Source organism: Panonychus citri, unplaced genomic scaffold (genome assembly GCF_014898815.1).
Source record: "Panonychus citri isolate SS breed McGregor unplaced genomic scaffold, ASM1489881v1 Contig00073, whole genome shotgun sequence".
NCBI lineage: Eukaryota > Metazoa > Arthropoda > Arachnida > Trombidiformes > Tetranychidae > Panonychus > Panonychus citri.
In genome coordinates, this window is record NW_026515478.1 from 20,508 (window position 1) to 35,869 (window position 15,362).

Consider the following 15,362-nt stretch of genomic DNA (forward strand, 5'->3'; position numbering starts at 1 on the left):
GAAAAGAAAATGTTCTTAAGGTTATTTACTAATATATATATTTTTTGTTCTCAAATAACAATTGGTAAAACTCATAAAGATTAAGAATTGAGAGAGAAAAATCATATATAGTATTTATGTGTATTATTTTTATTATCATGTGTCGACGGTGGGGCACTGAATAAGAGAGAGTGGGAGGAGGAATATATTCAAAGCTTATTCTCTACAATTTTATAGGATGAATCCAGCATTCGGATATATATAAATGTCTCTGAATGAATTCTGTATACTCGGTTATTTGCTGAATATTTCACTCTAACCTATTGTTCATATACTTTTTCGATGTTCATGTTATTAGTTATTATCAGAATTTTCTTCATCATTTTTATCATCATCTCTCCTGTTTCTTTACTCATTGCAATTATATCTTCCAACTGATAATATACTCACTTGCTTACTCTCTCTCTCTCTCTCTCTCTCTCTCTCTCTTCTCTCTCTCTCTCTCTCTCCTCCCTCTTTGATGGATTGAATATTTCATTGGAATGTCAAATACTTACTCTTAAAGTTATCATTATCATCAATATTATTGTACCAACAATAGTTTAATGTGTGATTATGAATATAAGTTTGTGTTTGTTTTTTTCCTTTCACTATTTAATAGTTGATTGAGTTTCAAGATAAATGATGATAGATTAAGATTCTTATTACTTGGTGTGAGATATTGAGAAATAGGATGAAAGAGACGAGAGGATGAGGAAGAGAAAGAAAGAGAGAGAGAGAGAGAGAGAGAGAGAGAGAGAGAGTTGAGGATGACGAAAGAAAACAAAGAAAATTGTGTCAAGAATTTTTTTCTTTCGATTATCATTTTCGTCATGGATAAATATTAATTTTTCAATTTTCTTATTGAAAATAGTATTGATGTTATCCTTTATGTTACCTAACCAATTGGTTTACTTGATAGAGTTTCTTACAATGAAATGATGATAATAAGATGATTGTGATTAAATTAAAGGTTAAAATAGTTGAAGTTGAATTGATGAGATTGAAAAAAGATGAGGATGCTACGAAGTATGTTATTAGAAAAGGATAAGAGCTTATGGAAAGAAAAGAAAAGTTATCATTCGTTGGAAATGATTCAGTGATTCTAACATAATAAAGATGATAGTGTTATTATTATTTTCGATTGGTGAATACAAATAGAGCTCGTTATTAAGGCTGGGAGAGAGAGATAGAGAGATAAACATCGACTGGTTAGAGTATTGACGGTGATTAGAATATGATAATAAAGATGACAATAGGATGAGCTCAGGTAAAAAAGGGAAAAGGTAAATGTATTTAGTTATGGTTGATAAAATAATCTCAATAGATAAGTTTGTTGCCTTTGGAGATTTACCTTTAAACATTTTCTATTGTTATAAAGTAGAGAGAAAGATTTTCATTGATTATTATCATTGACCATTTATCTCATCAATAAACGATAATGAAGGATTTTTACATCAGATATCAGGTTGTGTCCATCTTAATCTCTCTCACTGACCGACGACCTCCCATGGATAACGAACAGTCCACATAATCAACTTACCGTCACCTTAGAACGCGTTTCATGTTGACCTTTTACAAAACTGACCATTCAAACTGCACCATAAGTAAGTTATGTTATTTATGTAGACATTTTGACCTTAAGCTGATATTTGGGGAGAGATGTGATATGGCATTGATTATGAGAAACTTTTTCATCGAGTTCATTAATAATATTATTATCATAACTAATTGTTTGAAGAATTGAAATGAGAAACTGTTTTTACATCATTCTGAATTGAAACTGAACTTTATTTGTGAACTTTAGTTGCAACTACTACTTTTTGATGAAGTTGCTTCTCTTAGTATGTACACTTTTGAGCTAATTAGTGTTAATGGTTACATTTTAATTTAGTTTTGATTAATAATAATGATTAAAGATTATGGTGATTAAGTTAAACAACAAAGGTGAGCAACATTGGAAATACAAATTGGGTTTGCAAGAGAGAGAGAGAGAGAGAGAAGGGGGGAAATTTGAAACTATTGTCAACTAAAGTTTGACAGTTTTTGTTTTGTCAATTTATTGTATTAATTAGTTTTCTAGTCGATTAATTTATTTGAAAGGGAAGATGTTGATGCGTTTGAAGGTGATGAGGATGAAGATGATGGAGATAAAGTATTAGCATTTGGATGAGCTAATGATGGTGTTGACGATGAAGGAGGTGGAGGTTGAGGTGATGTGGAGGTGGGAACATTTTTTTCTTCTAAAATCCAATCTGATGTATTTCGTCGTGACGGAGATGACGAATTTTTAGTTTTATTGAAATTTTGAGAGAGAAGATGAGGAAGGGCCATTAGATCGTTTTGTATTCGAAGTGAGGCCATTCGAGCCGAGTAATTTGGTGAACTTATCGGAGGGCTCAAGGAGGAAAGTTGATGGCTAGAGACTGGAGTAGATCCAAAGAGTGGATAACTGTTTGTTGTATTGATTGCTGATATTGTGGAGGATGAGGAAGTTGGTGAAGTTGATCCCGAGGACACGACCACTGCCGCTGCCGCAGCAGCAGCCGCCGCCGCCGCTGCTGCTGAGGGGAAACCTGGAAAAAGGTTTGCATAAGGTGAGCCAACATTGAGAAGAGTCCGTTGAAAGGGTGACAATGAGGGATGAAGAGATGCTAAATGATGAAGCCCTCCGGGAGAAACAGGTGATTGATTTGGTTGTTGTGACTGTTGCTGATTGGATGAAGATCGTCTATGATGATGATGATGAGAATGAGAATCTCGATGATGAGGATGATGAGCTGAGGGTGAAATTAACAATGGTGATGTTAATGAACTTTTATCTTGTCCAATGAAACTTTCAGCTAATCCTGGAATCAAATGATTGAAAAATTGTGATGGTGATGTTGTTGTAGTGGTTTGATGTTGCTGATTATTTTGTTGTTGTTGATGGTGATGTTGATTAGATGAAGGATTCTGTTGTTGCTGATGATTATGATGATGATGATGATAGTGATGAGATGGAGGAGGAGGAGGAGGAAGAGGAGGGTGAGATGATATTCCTGCTGCTGCTGTTGTTGATGAGGATGATGAATGATCTTTCAATAAGTTTGTTGATGACATTTTATTTGTTGATAAATCTCGAGGTGAATTACCATTAACATCAGATGAAGATGATTCCAGTTGAGATAAACTATTTTCATCAATATTTTTACCACCGGTATTATTGCTAATGTTATTGATATTATTATTAACATTGGTAGCATTGTGACGTGACTGATGATGATTATGATAATGGTTACCTATTGAATTATTATTATTATTATTGTTTGGTGATAAATCTGAAGGTGATGTTGATGCTGATCGTTTAGCTGAAATAACTTCAGGAGTAACATTAACAGCCATTGAACTGAACAATTGTTTAATTGCTGTAACCTCATCACCTCCACAACTTTCCAATACTTTGATTAGTGTTGATTGTTTATGGAAAGGAAAAAGTTCTGATAATATTTCGAGAGTTGAACGTTTAGGTAACCGATCCAATGGTTTATTATTATTACTATTAACACTGTTGGAGCTTTTTTTTGAACGTTCGTCGAGTTTAATTTGTTTACAGTTGTTGTTGTTTTCTATCATTGATTCTGTTTCCATTGGTTTAGGAGATGAAGATAAATCATCTTCATCATCATTTGTATTATCTGTTAGTCCATTTTGGACAATAAAGGGTTGACCAATAGTAACATTTTCTACACCTTTAACAGGCATAAGTGTTGAATGGTTTTTACCTTGTTGTTGATCAGGAAAACCAGGTAAATCTTCAGATTCACTTCCTTGTTCATCTGTTTCATCATCATCAGAATCACCGCTAATATTACCAATCGGTTCACCGGCAGAATCGGATAAACGAGGCCGTTTATTGGGCAAAGGCCAATCTGTGTAATTACCGAGAAAATAAAATTATCAACATTTCTTTAAGGCAAATAAATAGATAAATCATCAAGTTATCGATATAATATTATAATAGAAAGTGTGAAAATCAATGATAACAATTAATATCCATTGGAAATAAATAACATTTGAACCATTTTCAAAAGCAATTACTTTTGATTAATGATTAAAAATGATTATTAAATATATCTTTAAATTGAATATGAAATTGTGACCATTATTTATTGATAATATTAGCTTAGTAACCAAAGAGGAGATGATCAATAATGATAATATTTTTATTTACAATGTGATAATAATAATCAACATCTTATGATATTGATAACGATAATGGTGCTAATAATAATGCTAATAACAACAACAAACTCACAATGATAATGATATTATAAGAGGGATGAATGATTTGTTAAACATGAAAAGTTAATGGTAGTAAAGTAGTGGTCAAGCCGATGTGGGCCACCCCACACAAAAGTGAAAGGGATAAATGACCAAGTAAACAAAATGATCACATTGTTATTTATGTTCATCATAAAACTTTTTTCTTGCCTTCTTCTTGTGGTCAAGAGTATTCAATTGGTCAAATAAAGATATTGGAAAGGAAACAGTTAACGATAACAATGATATCCTTTTCCTTTCACCTCTTCCTTTTCATCATCATCATCATCATTATCATCCTCCACATTCTCACTCACTTTACTCTCATAAAGGTATCTTCTTCACCAACATCTCTCTCTCTCTCTCTCTCTCTCTTCTCATTTTATAAGAATCAATATATTCATTCAGGGATGGAAATTTTTTTTCTCTTCCAAAGTAAACATTTTCTTTTATTTTCTAATAACTTATTATATGTTTGATATTATATTTTTAATTCATTATATATTATTATTGAGAAAGTCTCATGCCTTTGACCAATCGATTTGTCCATCATATATTGACAAAGTAAAACCTAACAATCCTATTATGACCCTAGGTCATTATCATTATTTATTGTTGTGGTCATTGTTGTTATTACTTATCAATAAGTGTTATGATTAGTGATGAAAGGCAACACTGTAGGAAGAAAAAAAAACTTTAAATGTAATAAAAATAACTGAATTTTGAGTAAAATATTAAGATGACCTTAGTAATGGTCAAAAGGTTAAGAGAGTGTAAATTGTTGCTCATTGATAAGTAAGTCTTAATCAAACTAACTTATCAATAATTTGTCACTGATTATTATTAATATTAAAGATAAGTAATCATAATCACACCAGTATAACTAATTGATGAGGAAAGTTTTTTTTTCCAATTGATTGTATTAATAGTATTTACTGTAAATGTATTAGAATGAGAAACAATCAAGCATAGATACGCATTTAACAAACGTCAATCAAATAATCAAATGAATCCAAATTAAGATAAAAAAAATGTTGACACTGATTGTGACAAATGATTATAATCATTCAAGTTTAATAATAGTTGAAAAGTTAACAACAATAACAAGAAAGTGACAAAAAGTGTATCCATTTTATTTTCAAGGTGCCAACATGAGTGCTAATCATAAAGGCAACAGGATAAGCATATGAACAAAGGATAATAATGATAATTGTATCAAAAGATCATCCATTTCTATGGAGTAACTTTGGAAGAAAAAAGTTACTTAAACTTTGATAATAGTAAATGAAAGAGGAGTGATGATGATGATAATGTGTCGATTTGTCAATGATGTGTATTGACGCTAATCCAATCATGTGTATCTCGCACTCGAAGGGAGGGATAGAAGAAAAAAAGAAGCATTTTCAATGTTTCACCACAAACAAAGTTTTCTTCTTCTTCTTCCTTTCCCATTTTTACCTTTTACCTGGATTTTTACTCTATTTTGGTGTCACCCCCTCGTCTCTGTCATAACCTTTACCACCTTGAAAATGCAAATACAATTGATCACAATGATAACTTTATAATAGCACATGAAAGAAACTGTCAAACAAAAATCAGCACGTTAAGATGATTCCATTGACAAATCATTGTTATTATTACATTTTTTATTTTGTCATAATCGTAATAATAACAATCAATAGTAGTATGTGTGTCCACATACATTAGAGAGAGAGAGAGAGAGAGAGAGAGAGTAAAAGTTTCTCCTCATTAGAAGATATTAAGTTTTGAATGAATTAGAACGAAAAAAAGTTCGATTTTTTTAATATTTGTCTCATAATAATGATTTTATTGATACAATGGAAATGTCATTCTCATAAATATATAAGAAAAGTAAAACAGTTTCGTGATTGACTGATAACTTTTACCTTGTCAAGACCAAAGATGTAACAATGACAAAAAATATATTAATAGTAGACGCGAGTCAAAGGTATTCAATGGTATTATTATTATGAATCTTATTGTTATCATTATTGAATTAAAATTAAGCCCTAAAGGCATTTTTCATGGTACCTCCACAGGAATATAGAGAGAGACTAATGAGTCCTAATGGTTGAAAATTATTCATACATTATCAATATAAGAATAAGATGCTTCTCAATGAAGGAAAATACTATTTCAAAATTTTATCAACCTGATGATAACTTTATCAATTTGATAACAAAATAACAAATATAAGTAATAACCATTAGCTATTATTATCTACCTGTAAATAATTTCCAGGTAATCTATTTATGTAGATCTATGTCTGTGTGTGGTGTTGATGAGGATGATTCTATTTACCGGATTGATTGAAAGAAAATCCTTCTAATTGTATTTGTGCAATCAATTGATCAACGTAAACCAAGCACATATAAACTCAACAGTGTGTTTGTTTATTGTCATTTGATCGTCTTGATTTGACAAACTAATAATGATAATAATAGATTGAAAAGTAGGAGTGATGAAGGTACAGTCGTGGTGATTTTTTCTTCTGCAGGCCTAACCTCATAAGTATATATACAAAATTACCATTGATTTTTAATGCTATTATTAGATTGATGATAAATGTGTCTACTTGTGTGAGCCCTGCAAATGTTTAGCAACTGTATTTTAGAGCCTTGAATATTAACAATGATAACATGATAATAGTAAAGATGACAAAAGACATGACAATGTATTTTTTATGCATGAAGATAAAAAGCAAACTACATATACAACTGATAGTATTATAATCATCATTATCATCATCATCAGCATCTTCATCGTCAGTTTAACAAAGATATTATTATTAGCATTTAGATCACATTATCAATTGGTTGGTTTAAAGCTCAATTAGGGAGTTAAATTGTTAACAATGAAGAGACACAAATTAAATCAACCCAATCTCATCCGGGAATCTCACTAATACTATTAACAGGTAAAAGGAGACAAGGGGAAGAGGTTAGGAAGATAAAGAAGATAAAAAAAAAGGTAAGCTTTAAGTTCATTCAAGTAGTTGGAATACACTTACGGTTCTTTTAATCATTTCTTTATTTTTCTCTTTCTTTACCTTTCGTCCTCATCATCCTAATCATCATCTTCTCATCTTGCACAAGATAACACATTGTATTCATTATTATGTGTATTTGTATGGGCACAAATAGTTACTATAGTAAAATGCTGAATATTGTACTTGGATAGACGAGGGTATTCATTGTAAGTTATTAGAGTATATCATTGATTAGTATGAAAGGTAAATTGTCATAGAAAAATTTATGAACTCACAAGAATAAGTCAATTAGGTTAAATTGTTAATTTCAACATTTCTCATCCTTTTACTACGATTAATTCAACTGATAGTAATTTGACAGAGTTATAATGAAGATGATTATCATAATGATCATGATCACATATCATGTAGATTTAAACAGCTTAACTTTTTGGTTACTTGATTAACTTAATCAACTAAAGGTAAATGCGATAATCGTTGGACATTGTATTCACCCATAGTTATCAATTGATCTTATGGATACATTTTTAAATATCCTTAATTTTCTGATTGTTGTCATTCATTGACATATAATAGATTGTAAAGAAAAAAGGTAAATTCAAAGTTTCCGTTGACTTTGATAATACAATTTACCTATGGAAAAGGTCAAGAGCTTTTCTATTAGCTTACTACTGTTTTCTTTTGCTGCAAAACAAAACAATCACTTCCGTTTCCTTATATCTTGGACTTTATATTACATATGGATACAAAAAATACTCTTATTGTCATTTATTATTACAATTGCAAGGACAAAACGACTACATCAAGTATTTATTATTATTATATTCAATTGATGAGGATAACAAATATTGTATTTAAATTGTTGTTGAAGTTTATTTTCATCTCATGCAAATTGTGTTAATGTTTTCACTTTAGTTGTTGATGTTATTTAAAAGTATCATTGACACACCTTTGATTATCTCGTTTAAATATTCAAATTTTGTGTGCTGATTGAGAAAAAAATTTATAAACAAAGTGACCAATGGCCGAAAAGTTATTTATTTACTGGAAAATATTGACTATATAGCTAATTAAAGTGAATCAATTAATTGACCATGAAACCGATGTTTGTACAAGATTTTGCTTTGATTGTTGTCTTAAGATGTATTGATTACAAGTAGTGGTCAAGTTAAAGTGAAACCTTTTGACCACTATCATAATCAATGACCCTTTTATACTTGATGGGAATCAAGAAAATCGGACAATAGGACATGAGAATTAATTTTGTTTCAAATTGTCCGAATGGTTTAATGATTGGACACTTTGTTTGTGTACAATTTCAGGTCTAAATTCAATCAATAGGAGAACAGTTGAAAAGCCATCGAAAGTAATAACAACAATAATAATGATGATGATGATGAAAGAGTGAGAGAGAAAAAAAAAACTTGATGACAATAATATAAATGAAAACGAATCGACAGAAAATAATATCAACCTCTTATCTGAAAGGAAAATGTGACAAAATCAAGTCTCTTATGTGTAGTTATTATTATCAACTTCGAATGATACTTGAAAATGTTACAACAAAAAGAAAACTTCCTTCGAGTTCTGAGTGTCGAGAATTTTTGTAAGTTCGTAATGTGATTCATGTCAAATACAGTTGAGAAATCGAGATGATATATTATACATGGAACTATGTGCTGATGATGGTAAAGAGGAAAAGGAAATGATGAGAATAAGTAGAGTAGAAAAAAAGTTCGACCTTACATATTATTTATATGGTAAATTTGTATCAACAGTTTTACCAATTGAATTATTTTCAAGTAACAACATCAACACGATTTTAATAATATTAATCATATTGTATCATTAATTTGAGAACCAGCTCAACAATTTAGCTATGGTTGACATTGGCAAAGTTAAATTGAATGGTTACACTTTCAGAGAGAGTGAATCATTTTATCATCACTATGATAATATGTAAATGACTTTCTATGATAATCTGTTATTAACATTGGCACATAATATGACCACAGGCGCTTAAACGGTTAGGGAAGTGGAAAGGGAAAACTAAAAAAGTTATCCAATAGTTGATAGATAATATCAAATGAGATTAGTGATGGTTTTCAAAAGCAAATACATTTATCTCAATGAAAATCTTGATGTGATTATGGTAAATGCTTTCATAATGATATCTAATGTTTGGATACAGATTAGCATCGAGTTAGATGAATTACATTTTCGAAACAATTTATGAATAAAGTTGATTAACTTTTTTTCTCTTCTACTATTGAGTGGAAACAAGATTCTATCGTTTTTTTTAATATCTTCTTGGAATATTTGAATTCTGTGATGATGAAAAAGGTTTTCTAAAATAAAGTAAATAAAATATTCAACTGACAGGAAGATTAATCAACTTTTCATTAACAATTAATGATCAAAGAGCTTGTGTTTGTATTAAATGATAGCGATAAGCTTGAGATATATTTTCTTAATGGATTATTAATATTTTATGCTGATAACTTTGTGTTAATCTGTATTGGGTTTTAATTGTAGTCATTGATTTTAAATACTCGTGGGATTAAGTTTGACTTTTCAATTGAATTATATTAATTGTCTCTTACCTGGTGTATTGTTATGAGTTGGACTAGATGGTTCTTGGCTCTTTACTCCGGTTGTGTTTCTTACATGAAGATCCATGGGCTCTTTTTTACATGAAGACTTCTTTTCTTTACGATTCACTTTGGTTCCATTTGATGATTCATTCTGATTTTCTTCATCGCCATTTGATTTACTATTATTTGCCTAAAGAGAGAGAGAGAGAGTAATTGTTATTAGGATGATTAGATGAGTTTCTCTGGTCGGTCTCTTTTTCTTTTGTGTTTAAACTCACTGGTACTTGGATGATCTGGGCCATTGCGGCGGAAAATGTTAGTCCCGCTCGGTGCATGGCCATTATACCTTCGTGGCAGCCATACAGCATTGATAATTCTCGAGCTTCGTTTTCTTCTTGGGCCTGTTGCCGTCGAAGAGCAACCTGAGCGGCCATAACTCGCTGACGTTCAGCAATAAGAGTACATTTTGCACAAGAACAATCTTTCCATCGGCAATAACGTTTGTGTCCCTTGGATAGAAATCATTTCACGAATTAGGATTTGTCTCTTTTTTAGCTCACTCGATAAAATAAACTATTCTTACCTTTAAAGCTGAGACAACTCCATGGTTTCGACATCGAGCACATTTAGGTGTACGTTGATATCTTTCAGCGGCAGATCTAAGCAACAAAGCCGATGGACTTGCCGTTGGAACTGGACTTGTGGGTGATGAACTATCCATTATTCAAATTGATAACTGTTACAGATTTGAAAGCTGAAAAATCACTTAGATTTGAAACTTTTTCGTATATTAAAAAATTTTGATAATCACAAAACTTAAAAGTTAAAATAAAGCAAATTTAATCATAAGATGATAACTATATGGATGAAAAAACACTTTAATCACAATTAAATGTTTTCACTTCGACGGGACATTTGCAAGTAACTATAAGAGATAAATATTGAATGGAATACACAAATTTTGTTTGATCGAAACTTATTTTCATCTATGAGAATACTAGAGAAAGTAATAGTGGCAATAGCGAGGAGAGGAAGAGAGAGAGAGAGATATTTACTCTCGAAATAATATCATATACTCTATCATTGTTATTACTTCAATAGAATATTATTATTCGATGAAAATGGTGATGCGAAAAAAGAATCATATTTGAACATTCGAGTTATATTGTTAGAACATGATTCTCATTGGCTAAGAAAACAACAGTAACTATTACTTCAACTGTAACAATTATCATTTTAAATAAACATTCGAAAATCAATCCGATCGCAATTAATTAACCAATCTAATCAACTTCACCAAAAATAATCGCCCAACAACTTTCACGGTCTAAAATCACTATTATATTACATTTCTCAGTGACTTTCCTTGAGTTCTAGTTCGAGAACTAATTAATCGAGTTCTCATTTGGTTTAGTCAAAATAGATGGCACATTTTCACGATGAGTTTTCATTGACTTTCGGAAGTTCTCAATTCATTTGGTCAAGTTCTCGATGAATTTAGTCGATTAGCCTTTACATTGAGTAAAAATTAAACTTTTCAATTCAATTCATTTTAATTATTTTTTACCTTTTGAAACAAAGACTATTATAGGATTGATTTTTATTCATTATTTTTGCTATGATTTTCACAGTTGTTGATTAATTACGTCAACAATTGATTCTCATTTTTTTCCAAATTTAATCAAAAGGCAAAACACTAAAGAAATTTGATTGATAAATATTTAATCATTCCGATACTTTTTTTACTCTATTAACAGATAATCTGTAACATTAATTAATTTATCTTTATTAAAATGATTTACTAATCAAATTTAATTTCTAAAAAGTGAAAACAATCAAACTGATTAAATCAATTGATTGTTAACCTTTTACTCTTTTGAAATGAGCGCTTAATGTTCACCCAACTCGTTGTCATGGTTACGGTTGTTGTTTGTTTTTCTGAGTTCATGTTGACAATTTAATTTGATTTTCTTTCGTTTTAATTGTTTAATTATTGGTTTTGTTTTGTTTGTTTCTTCATTTTTACAGAAATGTCTCTTTTGATGGGAAAGGTGTGCGAAGCTGTGGGCAAGAATATTGTTCGTGTTGCTATTCCTCAATTGAAATTCGATTCATTTCTTGTTACTCATTTCAGAGATTCAAGTGAATTACATGCGTTGGATAAAAAAGGAGAGTCAAAGGTTGGCGATTGGGTGATTGTCTCTAAATTACCAGAGAGGATCAGTTTAAAGGTCGAACATTCTGTTGAACAAGTGGTCTATAAATGTGGGCACATAATCGATCCATTAACGGGCAAACGATGTTTCCAATACCATTACGATGAAAGTGGTTCAAAAGAAAATCAGAATTCTAGTCCAAATGAAAAACTGTAGAGGAAACGATTGATTATTGATTAAAATCATTGGAATCATTTGAATATCATCCTGCCGTCTTCATCTCTCGGTACAGCAACATCAGGTGCTCATATAGCCAAAGATAGATTAACATCAATAGAAATTCGTGATTTATTACGTACAGAAATAGATAAAGAGTAATGGACCAATAAAAGCCCAAACAATCACATCACCGTAACCATTACACCAAAGATATTTAAAACAAGCTCATCCTCATAACCATTTAAAGGTTAATCGGGTGATGGATCGCCAGATTCAATAAGAATTAGGGTGAAACCTTTGGTCTTCCTTCGAGGATCCTTCTTAAACCGGGTGGTTACAATGATCCTAATTCACCTTTATCAATACCAACAACTGATAATAGGAATGAAATAATTAACAATTGACAGCTAAAACATCAACTATTCAATCAGATACATATGAGTTACGAGTTGGACTGGATGATTCTTGGTTCTTTACCTTTGTGATTCTTAAATGAAGATACATCGCCTCTTTTTTACATGAAGATTGTTTGATTGATAAGATTTGAAACTTTTTCGTATATTAAAAAAGTTGGACAATCACAAAACTTTAAAGTTAAAATAATGAAAAGTTCATTATAAGATGATAACTTTATGGATAGAAGAGGAAGAAGAAGAAGAAGAAGAAGAAGAAGAAGAAGAAGAAGAAGAAGAAGAACTGCAATTATCAATTTCGCAAAGACTATTTTTCTTGATTTCTTCAGCTTTTCGCTGTTGTTTAATTAATCTTTTGATAGTTCGTCGTTTAGCCGAAACCAGCCTATGAGAGAACCAATTCTCTAGATTAATAGCCGAGTCTTTGTAAATTCTTTCAAGTAGCTGTTCAGGATTCTGAAAATGATCAACGAATGATACGAATTAATTTATGTCAGCAATAAAAAGTTAACTCGAAAAATTAAATTAACCTCTTAGGAAATTCTCAATAGATTGTAGTACATAGAGACCTGAGTCGAAATCATTGTTTTGCTTAGGCACCTTGAGATAAATATCAGGCATTACCCTTCTACTAAAATTTTTCTTCGTCGTTTTCTCTGACTCCCATTCCTTAGCTAGAAAGTGTCGTAATGGTGCAGCTAATCCACATTTATGATTAGCACTTTGAAGTGAATCTAAGAAAAGTATTCGAGGTCTAGAGAAAGAGATATAAATATATATAAAGTAATGAGTTTCAAAACTGATAATTAATAAAATAAATCTAATACCTTTTAGCACTTTTCTCATTGAATGCAACTTCGTCCAGGAGAGGAACTTTTCTTGGATAACAAATGATCGCCAAAAACCAATGACAGGATTTATGAATTGGTATAATTAGAAAGTCCTTTTCGAAAATGTTCACATTTATTGTCCAATTCTTTACTCTATTGTAGTATCTATCAAGCCTGAAACAAAAGGATCGAGTTACTAAAACTGATTATCATTTTATTCACTGTTGACTTATTACAGTTGAAAAGAGAACCTTCGAAGAAAGCTCGACAACAGTACATAAGTCATCAGGAATGAGAATTCAACTCGTACGTACGTTTTTACCCTGGGTTTAACCTCTGATATTTGAGGTCATTGGTAAGTTGTAGTAAAAGATGAACTGAAAGCATCTTTCGGCGATATCTGGAGATGTCAAGTCTTTTCAATATACCTATGAATCGAAGATAATGTGATGAGTATTAGTAAAGATTAAGCCTATGATTAATGTTCAACGATAAAATTGCTTACTTAAGATAGAAACCCAAGATTGCATCATTTATTTGTTGCCCTTCCTCCAAACAAGCGAGATCCGATTGACGAATTGAGATATGTTCAACTTCGTAAATGGGAATAGGTGGATAACTGAAGAGACGATCGTCACTGGATAAAGAGAGATTATTATATAATTATTAATACACAAAGAGCGATCACTAAAAGCTAACAAAACTCATCACCGCTCAATTGTGATCTAGAAAAATTACCATTTGATACTGCGGCATTTGAGTTTCAATTTCATCTTCACTGTTCATCTCAACAATGGAGGTCGTTTCATCTATTTTCAATTCGAAGTCTTCTTTACTCTTAGCCAATTTAGGAGGAAAGGTGATTTAAAAGTGGATGAAGACGTGGATGATGTTGCTGTCGTTGTTGAGAAGAGTTATTTAATAAATCGAAGTATTGATGAGCACTAACAGATAGATTTCTATCAAGTTTCCAAGTGACAGTATTAAAGATGGCGAAATACTCTTCCAAAAGATTTCGAATTTCTTCATTCTTTCCGTTCAATTGCACTGCCACACGAATGGTTCCTTCTGTCACAATTAGAATCAAAATTGATAAGAATATTTGTATTTATTATATTCTATGTGTATGAGCTGCTAAAGTGAATAAGAATTGAACAAAGAATAATGAAACAGATAAAAACTAATATAATCACCTTGATCCCGTTGTATTTGTAAAGCTTCGCATATTTTGAAACTCGAACTTGGAACGGTTTCTATGATCAGGGTTAAAAATTCTGTTCTATCGAAATAGGCTCTTTGTATATCAATTGGAGAAATGGTAATAGCCAAACTCGGTCTTTCTGGTGCAGATACTTGAACAAACTTAATACCTTTTGAGATTAAATGAATCTCTTTACAGGTGAATTTATAAATACCGAAGTAGACAGAATTGTTGTGAACTGATAAAGTTTGATTAACCTCCATGTTAAACACTGAATTATCGTAATTTGGACTTGAAACATTCGTTTTTCGTGTTGATGATTGCTGAGAATGATTGTTTAAGAAATCAAGGTATTTATGGACACTTCGAGATAAAACTTTCTCAAATTTCCACGTCAATGAAGTATAGCACGAAAAATATTCATCCAATATTTTGTAAATTTCTTCACCTTGTCCGCTAAATTGAAAAAGAACACGAATGGATCCTCCTGGTTGAATTGAAAGAAAATCACAATCACAATTAGAAAATAAAAGCAAACAAGAGAAGAATTTGAAACAAAGAAACAATGGTGATATTAAAAAAGCTCTTAATCATTAAAGTTAAAGTGAAAATGGAGCTA

General features: G+C 31.1%; 4 protein-coding genes across 4 annotated transcripts; 1 reads left to right on the forward strand and 3 right to left on the reverse strand.

The window, feature by feature from the left end:
- Positions 1-1,819: 1,819 nt before the first annotated feature.
- LOC128386718 (probable serine/threonine-protein kinase DDB_G0267686) lies at positions 1,820-10,888 on the reverse strand. The gene is made up of 4 exons (XM_053345790.1): positions 10,508-10,888; positions 10,203-10,433; positions 9,934-10,114; positions 1,820-3,929 (listed from the first exon to the last, which is right to left on the reverse strand). Exons 1-4 carry the CDS (start codon positions 10,643-10,645, stop codon positions 2,098-2,100), a joined length of 2,382 nt encoding a protein of 793 aa, XP_053201765.1. The 5' UTR covers positions 10,646-10,888; the 3' UTR covers positions 1,820-2,097.
- A 1,066-nt stretch (positions 10,889-11,954) lies between these two features.
- LOC128386725 (28S ribosomal protein S17, mitochondrial-like) lies at positions 11,955-12,296 on the forward strand. Its single transcript, XM_053345799.1, has one exon. It carries the CDS (start codon positions 11,955-11,957, stop codon positions 12,294-12,296), a length of 342 nt encoding a protein of 113 aa, XP_053201774.1.
- Positions 12,297-12,479: 183 nt separating this feature from the next.
- On the reverse strand, positions 12,480-14,315 carry LOC128386726 (sentrin-specific protease 6-like). Its single transcript, XM_053345800.1, has 5 exons — positions 14,281-14,315; positions 14,048-14,179; positions 13,540-13,707; positions 13,244-13,466; positions 12,480-13,168 (listed from the first exon to the last, which is right to left on the reverse strand). The coding sequence occupies exons 1-5, from the start codon at positions 14,313-14,315 to the stop codon at positions 12,914-12,916; spliced, it is 813 nt and encodes a 270-aa protein (XP_053201775.1). The 3' UTR covers positions 12,480-12,913.
- Positions 14,316-14,389: 74 nt separating this feature from the next.
- LOC128386727 (uncharacterized) lies at positions 14,390-15,225 on the reverse strand. Its single transcript, XM_053345801.1, has 2 exons — positions 14,736-15,225; positions 14,390-14,610 (listed from the first exon to the last, which is right to left on the reverse strand). Exons 1-2 carry the CDS (start codon positions 15,004-15,006, stop codon positions 14,390-14,392), a joined length of 492 nt encoding a protein of 163 aa, XP_053201776.1. The 5' UTR covers positions 15,007-15,225.
- Between the last annotated feature and the right edge of the window lie 137 nt (positions 15,226-15,362).